Source organism: Drosophila albomicans, chromosome 2R (genome assembly GCF_009650485.2).
Source record: "Drosophila albomicans strain 15112-1751.03 chromosome 2R, ASM965048v2, whole genome shotgun sequence".
Classification (NCBI taxonomy): Eukaryota; Metazoa; Arthropoda; class Insecta; order Diptera; family Drosophilidae; genus Drosophila; species Drosophila albomicans.
In genome coordinates this window covers 22,380,730-22,389,096 of record NC_047631.2, presented here as the reverse complement: position 1 = coordinate 22,389,096, position 8,367 = coordinate 22,380,730, and the positions used below count along the sequence as shown (strand labels likewise).

The 8,367-nt window shown below is 37.1% G+C and overlaps 1 protein-coding gene across 5 annotated transcripts; it reads left to right on the top strand.

Moving 5' to 3' along the window:
- Positions 1 to 8,133, top strand: LOC127565809 (fructose-bisphosphate aldolase). Of its 5 annotated transcripts, XM_052006394.1 has the most exons (5): positions 3,929 to 4,748; positions 4,807 to 5,006; positions 5,231 to 5,319; positions 5,693 to 5,789; positions 6,763 to 8,133. In XM_052006394.1, the coding sequence occupies exons 1-5, from the start codon at positions 3,950 to 3,952 to the stop codon at positions 6,850 to 6,852; spliced, it is 1,275 nt and encodes a 424-aa protein (XP_051862354.1). In that variant the 5' UTR covers positions 3,929 to 3,949; the 3' UTR covers positions 6,853 to 8,133. The 5 variants fall into 5 exon arrangements, with proteins under 5 accessions (XP_051862352.1, XP_051862353.1, XP_051862354.1 ...); XM_052006392.1 differs by lacking the exons at positions 5,231 to 5,319; positions 6,763 to 8,133 and adding an exon at positions 1 to 164 and having other exon boundaries at positions 5,697 to 5,998; XM_052006393.1 differs by lacking the exons at positions 5,231 to 5,319; positions 6,763 to 8,133 and adding an exon at positions 2,301 to 2,358 and having other exon boundaries at positions 5,697 to 5,998.
- Positions 8,134 to 8,367: the final 234 nt, after the last annotated feature.

Below are 8,367 nucleotides of genomic sequence, written 5' to 3'. Positions count from 1 at the left end.
TGCTTATTTCACTTTGGAATTTCACGTCGACGTCGCAGTCGATAGCCCAAAAATAAAAGCGTCCTCTATTTAACTCCAGTGCAGCAGCAGCAGCAGAGCCAGCCGGTAGCCAGCAGCAGAGCAGCGCAAAGCAAAACACCTACACAGTTACATTTTCCAGATCGGTGAGTGCAGAAGTGTGTTGCCGCAGTGTGTGATAATCAAGAAAAAATAATAATAATAAAATAAATTAAAAGAGGAACAATTAAATAAGAAAAAACGCAGTTCGTTATCTCGTAATAATATCAAGTGCATTGCCCGTTTTTTTATGTTCTCACATCTATCTCAATTTGGTTTCGTAATCATTTTGCACTGGTTAAAGCTGATTACAACTTACAGAACATTCTCGTTGTAAGCGAGTGCGTGTGTGTATGTGGGTGTGTGTGTGTGCTGAGTGTGTGTGACTCTGGAAATTTTCTAACTACAAGTATTTTATGAGGGCTTCTCGAACTTTGTTGGTTTAGTTGTACTGCTTATCGACGTTGACAACGTCGTTGACCTATGCAACCGCTCCAACTCTGATAAGAAACCTGAGCCCGCCACCAGATATCGTATAACATTGCTTCCAATATATACCATAGTTGAATTGCCGGCTTAACCGGCTCTTCCATGCAGAGTTAATTTCTTCCTTTTCGTCATTCTCTTGCATTTGGTCGCTCTCTGCATGTTCATCTATATTTTCACTTATGGGTTCATTTGCTTCTTGGCAGCTGTTCAACTGCAATTTGTAGTCGTCGTCGTCGTCGTCTTTTTCTTTATATAAATAGTTGTCTCAAATGTTATATGCATATAGCGCACACGCGTCGTATAAGTATTTTCAATTATCTATATGTATGAATTTAATTAGCTTTCGTTTAGTTCTCAATTAAATGTCGTCATCGTTTGTTGACTTTAGCATCAATTGTCTTTGTTTTTCCTACTCTTTAAAACATTTATTCAGCAATTGATTTCACATGATAAAGGGAGACATAGAGGAAAAGAAAAAGAGACTGATATATAGAGAGAGAAAGAGAGAGAGAGGGAGAATGAGGATAGACCTGAAGTAAATAAATTGTATTTGCTTCACTCGGGTGTGGTTGTCACTTTAGCATTTTATCTTTGCTTAGATTTTGGGATTTACATAAGAGAGTGATCCCCATACAGAGAAATATTTAAAGCTTATGTAAAGAGAGAGCGAGAGAGTGGCATTTTTAGGGGTGGCAAAAATATATATAACAAAGTTTATGCGCAACTTAAGACGCAAAACAAGTTTGTGAATGAAACCAGTTCCTTGCCCTCTTAAAAAAGTAAAAGATTTTGCAGGTCAATGCGAAAAAAATGATAACAATATTTAGTGTTATTATAAAAAATTTACTACTAAAGCTGATGACAAAGTCTTTGACAGTCATAAAAATGTTTATTATGTGCCTAATTAAAAAAACTTTTGCAAATCAAATTAGTTTTCACTTTTACGCATTAAGTAAAAAGGAAATGATAAAAGTTTAAAGAATATATTTACATATTCCTTCACTATATATGTTGCTATCATAATGCAAGCAACAGCTGTTTGCAGACCCTTCTCTCCCTTGGGGTTTTTTTTTTTATTTTTATGTATAGATATTTGTCAACCTTTCTTCGCCATTTCTCTCGCTCTCTCGCTGTATCTTTCCCGGTTTCGTTGCCCCTTTTGACGTCAGTTGAGCTACATAATCGTCGCCAGTTGCCCTAATCATCAATAAATACTATTCTATTCTACTACACTCGAAATAATCTCAGTCTTGTCATAGCTCGTTTTGTTCTTTTGACCTATTGCTGATGACTGAGAGGAGGCAGGCCCTGATTATTATTGATACAACAACATCCTGAACAAGTCTGGTTATGATAACGTTTCAAAATAACAACAGCAAAAAAAAAAGAAGACTTTGGTCTATATGGGGGCTCGTTTATTTCTTGTTTTGCTCCTCTGCTGAAGGTTAAAGATGTTAACTGCTTGACGACAGCCAACAGCGAATCAATTGTTGTTCCACAAAGTTTCCATAATTTTCGAAAATTACTATATATTCGTTTCTTTTTATCAACTTGTTTTTTTTTTAGCAGCACGACCGAACATATTTGTACACATGTGTCTATTTTATTTTTATACAAATACACACACATACATATATACACTCGTGATAGCAGCAGTAAATTAGTGTTGTTGTTGTTTTTCTTCTATGTTGTCGTCGTTGATGTTGATGTTGTTGTTGTTGTCATGCGTCGCTTTGTGGGGTTCGCTTTTATATTTATTCGTGGCGTATTTTGGGCTACATTCAGTCTTCGATCGATTGCCGGCTCGTGTAGGTGTGTGTTAAAAAAAAGTGAATCAGCTTTCTTTATATTACTTATATATATCAAAATATATATTTGCATAAAAGTATATATAGAGATCTTTCTTCTGCAGCAGAGTCAAGTGTTTGAAGTGTAATTCATCAATTCAGCTTTATTCTAGGTCGACGTAAACAAAACGTTATTTATGTAGTTTATTAGGCACTATCAGTTGAGGTTACTCTAATCATTTGCTGGAATAGTCACCACACTTGCATATATAGTATACCTAAATATAAATGTATATAAGTTGTGCGTGCTTTTCAATGTCAAACAAGTCAAGCAGTCGCAACATTGCAACTTTGTTGTATCCGAAACTTTTCTCTATATATCACTGCCTTTTCCTCACTCCTTCTCTTTCTCTCTCTTTCGTGCCACACGAATTTCTGTTGATTTTTTACGAATTTGTATAACCGTTTCGTAAGCAACACGTCACAAATTTCACTTTAGCAACATTTGAGCAGAAGCGGAGGGAGCGCAACATGTTGCTTGACCTTGTTCAATGTCAAAGCGAAGAGCATGCGCCGCATGTCGCATATCACGCATCAGGGCAGCTTCTATTGAAAGTGAAAGTGAACAAACGGTCACGTCACAAATGCGAGGGTGATTTGCCCCCTAATCCCCCTCTAGACACCATCCAGTCTGTGTAATACTCATGTACATATTTCGATGCCTACCGGTTTGATTACATCAGTGGTCGAGGTTGTCGTCCGATTCGCACGTCCGACTTGGCTCAGTTGCTAGAAAAGCATTGTCGAGGTTGGTTCACTCTTCGAGCAGTTCCCCTAAAAACCGTTGAAAACTAATTGAAAACTAAGGCTTATAAGTAATATGTAGTGCAGTTGTTGAAATAAGTGAACTTTGTATTAGGCAATCAAGTGAATAAAATGTAAAAAGTTTAACTGAAGTTGAAACAACAAATAGGAAGTGTGCAAAGTGAATGAGTTTAAAGCAAATACAGCAGTTTACGATTATACTTAAACAAGTGCAAGCTTGTATTAGGAATATAATTCAATAGTCAAATACTTTAATAGCATTTGCAAAGATTTGTTTTACTTTTGCATATTAAGTGAAATTTTCACCTGTTCTCTAACAAAAGTAAATGATAAAAAAAAGGAAAAAAACAAGAGCTTAGCAACATTTCATTGGCAACATTTATGTGTATTCATATGTATGTGAACGAAATGTTGCCAGCAGCAAGAGTTGCGCTCTCTGCAACTCTCTCTCTCTCTCTCTGTTTTGCTCTCTTTTTTACTTTGCTTACTGTCACTCTTTTTCTGTCTCTTTCTAACTGGAAACAGCTGAGCATTTGACTAGCTTTCAAAATATATAATTCTCATGATTGATTGCTGTTGATATATTCAATACAGATATAATTAAGTTGAACATCAGAATATCAGAGTTGGAAATTTTTAGTTGTCTTTTTTGTAGTTTTTATTAGGGCTTTTGAAATTCATCGTTTAGTTAAATTTTTGCAAAAATGGTTTTGTCACAGACCGCCCTTATTTTTCAAATTTTCTCATCAAAATGGACTCGTATTTTGCAGAACTATACGCGAATCTCAAACATGACCACATACTTCAACTATCCCAGCAAGGAGCTGCAGGAGGAGCTCAAGACCATCGCCCAGGCGATCGTCGCTCCCGGCAAGGGTATCCTCGCCGCCGATGAGTCCGTGTCGACCATGGGCAAGCGTCTTAAGGACATTGGCGTGGAGAACTCCGAGGAGAACCGTCGCGCTTACCGCCAGCTTCTGTTCACCACTGACGATAAGTTGTCTGAGAACATCTCTGGCGTTATCTTGTTCGACGAGACTCTGTACCAGAAGGCCGATGATGGCACTCCCTTCGTTCAGCTGCTGAAGAAGAAGGGCATCATTCCCGGCATCAAGGTCGACAAGGGTGTTGTCCCATTGTTCGGCTCTGAGGATGAGTCGACCACCCAGGGTCTGGATGATTTGGCTGCCCGTTGCGCCAAGTACAAGAAGGAGGGTTGCGATTTCGCCAAGTGGCGTTGCGTGCTGAAGATCGGCAAGAACACCCCCTCATACCAGTCCATTCTGGAGAACGCCAATGTGTTGGCCCGTTATGCCTCCATCTGCCAGTCGGAGCGCATCGTCCCCATTGTTGAGCCTGAGGTGCTTCCCGATGGTGATCACGATCTGGACCGTGCCCAGAAGGTCACCGAGACCGTTCTGGCTGCCGTCTACAAGGCCCTGAACGATCACCACGTCTACCTGGAGGGTACTCTGCTGAAGCCCAACATGGTCACTGCTGGTCAGTCTGCCGCGAAAAAGAACACACCCGAGGAGATCGGCTTGGCCACCGTTCAGGCTCTGCGCCGCACCGTGCCCGCTGCCGTTCCCGGTAAGAGATATTTCTCTAATTCCAAATTGCAAACTTACTAAATGATTACAATCACTAGGCGTCACCTTCCTGTCTGGTGGTCAGTCCGAGGAGGAGGCCTCCGTCAACTTGAGCGCCATCAACAAAGTTCCTCTGGGTCGCCCATGGGCTCTGACCTTCTCGTACGGTCGTGCCCTGCAAGCCTCCGTGCTCCGCGCATGGGGTGGCAAGAAGGAGAACATTGGTGCTGGCCAGAACGAGCTGCTCAAGCGCGCCAGGGTAAGTTTTAGATTAACCTTATTTAAGATATGGACTTTTGGCTTAGTTTAAGAATGGGCTTAGATTTAAGAACTCATATAGTTCTGGTTGTCAGGCTGGGTTTGAGACGACAAGTCTCGGGTGCTTTCCCGCTTGCCACAGCTTCCACTTCGATCCCAAATTAATCCCATCCAAATTTACTAATCATCATCATCATCCTTATCCTAACCCACTAACTCATTCAGGCCAATGGTGCTGCCAGTGCAGGTTGCTATGAAGCCGGTTCGGTTAAAGGCGCTGCTGGTGATGCTGGACTTCATGTTGAAGATCATAAATACTAATTCCATTTTAATACTACTTTTTATTTGAAATCACAAAAAAAAAGAAACAAATTTGAAGTTACTTACAAAAATTGTTTATTTCGCATGTGTACAAAGCTAACTCTAATAATCTATCAACATAACATACTTTTAAAGCATTTTCGATTTAAAGTTGTAATTATAAATTTAACATCTGTGAATCATATTGAACTATAACATCATAAACTCATTTGCATTAACCTCTATAATTTATTCATTTGTATGTTGTTGCTAACCTCACTTTATTTTTATGTTAATCCTTATGCACGATTTTCTTTTATTAATCCCAACCAATTCCCGCTTCCTCTTCTGTTTCTATATTTTTACCCGCACCATTCAACCAAAAACACAGGCTAATGCCCAAGCTTGCCAAGGCAAATACGTGGCCGGTTCGATACCCTCGTATGCGGCTAATGCCAGTCTCTTCATTGCTGGCCACAAATACTAAAAATATTAAATCCTATTTGGCCAAATGCAAGTGCAATAGCTTACCCAAAGGCCCGCTAAACTGTGCTGCGATCAGACTACATTCCAGAGAGCCACAAACACACACACAGAAATGGAGATAACGATATTTCTTTTACACTCTTTTATAAACTTTTTTTAATTTTATCATTTAGATGTACAACTAGAATTTTAATAAAAAAAAAACAATCTTAAGACACATGTTTGAAGAATCGATCGATAGGTTAATTGTACGTAAATGAAAATATTTTTTGTTGCAGAGGGAGATATTTAGATAACTAGTATTAAGATAAATATATTTAAATATGTATAATCGTTAAAATGTTAAATAAGGAACCAAGTTTGTAAATTGAATATTTAGCAGTGCTTGCAAAACTGTAAAGGCAAGCGTTATGCTTGTGTAGCCATGAATATTTTAACATGGCTCAAAGAACGTAATTGGCCAGCGGACGCACACACACAGCTGACCGGACACAGGGCGTATACATAATTGTGTGAATTACAAGCAGTGAATTACGGGTCAGGTTCAACTTTTGCCTGCGGCGTTCAAAGGGATTGCGAAAACCTTTGGGTTCGTCCCCTTTTGTTCGCTGCCAAGTTCGTCGCAGTTGCGCAGCGCAATTATCCGTAATCGAATAAACTTTTTGCTCAAAAGACTTGTAAAATTTAATTTACAAAAAACTTTTACACGTGTGGGCGGTGTGTACGACGAGCTTGAAAAATATTTTGCCGCAGGTGGAAAAATCGAGAGAAAACGTGAAGAGTCGGGCGAGTTGAGCCACAAGTTTACAGTTCAGTGAGCCATGGCAGAAATCGCAGCAAAGTTTGAAAACTGAAACGTTAAGCATTTTGCGTGAGCGTCAAGTTATTTATAAGAATTTACTTAGGGTTTTTACAAATTTCTAATTTAATTAACACTTCCTCTTTATCTTTCTCCTTCTCCTTCATCACAGGCTAACGGTGAGGCCGCTGTGGGCAAATACGTTCCCGGCAGCGCTGGTGCCGGTTCCGGTTCCCTGTTCATTGCCAACCACGCCTACTAAGGTGGCCGCAAACGCTAATGCAGATAATAAAACGCGAGTTGCTGGAAAAATCACTTTTCGGCAATTCTCATTATTTATTTTCTAAGTTACACGCAAGCAAAAAGCTGATAAAAAGCATGCAGAAAAAAGCAAAAAAAAAAAAATGAAGATGATGGATCACAAAAATTGTTGAAAAAAAATTAATAATTATGTTTATGAGACGCAATTTTACTTTTAGTTGTAAGCACAAAGAAAAAAAAAATGTTGAAGTTATGCAAATTATATAAATATTATTAATATTTAAAATTATGAATTTTTGTAATTCATTTCATTGTTTCAAACGCACTTGTTTTAACATGTCGCAAGTCAAAAAAGTGTAACAAATCGAACAACATCAACAAAAAAATAAGAACAACAACAATGAACAATTCAAGTTTCAAACATTGAAATCGCATGTGTTTCTTACGTTTCTAATTATGTCGTATATATTTTTCAACGTTTGTAAAAAAAAAGCTATGAGAAAACTTTTTTTTATAATTATTATTATTATTACACTTTATATTTATGATTACGATTATAATTATAAGTGAAGACGCAAATAAACAATACACAAACACTAATAAAAAAGAAATACTTACCTTTAATCAAGAACAAACCAAATAATTGTCAACTGACATAAGTTGATTTTCATACACATATATACATATATATATATGAAATTGTTATTGCTAAATGGTTGAAAATATTAACAAAACATAACAATGTATAGTAATAATAATAATATGGTGACTGCAATACTGTAGTTGACAGCTTATTATTATTGTTATTATTTACCCTTGTATTGATAGCCACCGAAATATTCCCATTTGATCACGGAGATCAAGGGATATCGATGCTGATAAATTACTAACCCCATACATACCTAAATATTTATATTTATGATTCATATTATTATGTGTTACTCAATTTGATTACTTTATATATTTCTGCATATCGTTGTTAATCGAAAACATTTTAGATGCAAGCAAAGCAAATAATATATTACATTTATAAGCGAACTTTATGATTTTAGAGAAGAACTTACGAAAACAATGAAAGGTATAACTCATTTATTAAAACCTGAAATCCTGAAAGCGAAACGTACAATAACAACATGTAAAAGCAAGAACAACATGTTTCACTTAACATTAACCAAAATACAGAAGAAAACAAATCAACAACAACAATTACAATTATGTTAAAAAATAAGGGCTTTGAACGAACATCATTCAATAAAGAAAACCTTATAAGAGAGCAAACCAATTTAACTGTTTTTATTATACAATTGAGGAATGATGCCATTTAATTAAATTTACCTTAAGTATGTTGGTAGTTAAGTAAGAGATTCAATTTTTGTTGCATACATCCAGGCGCAGGCTATGAAGTTTACAGTTTTCATTCATACAGTTTGAAAGCCACTTAACACAATAACTATGCAACGAATTGTAAACATTAGCGTTATTTATAGAACTATTTATTATATGCTTTGATTAAATA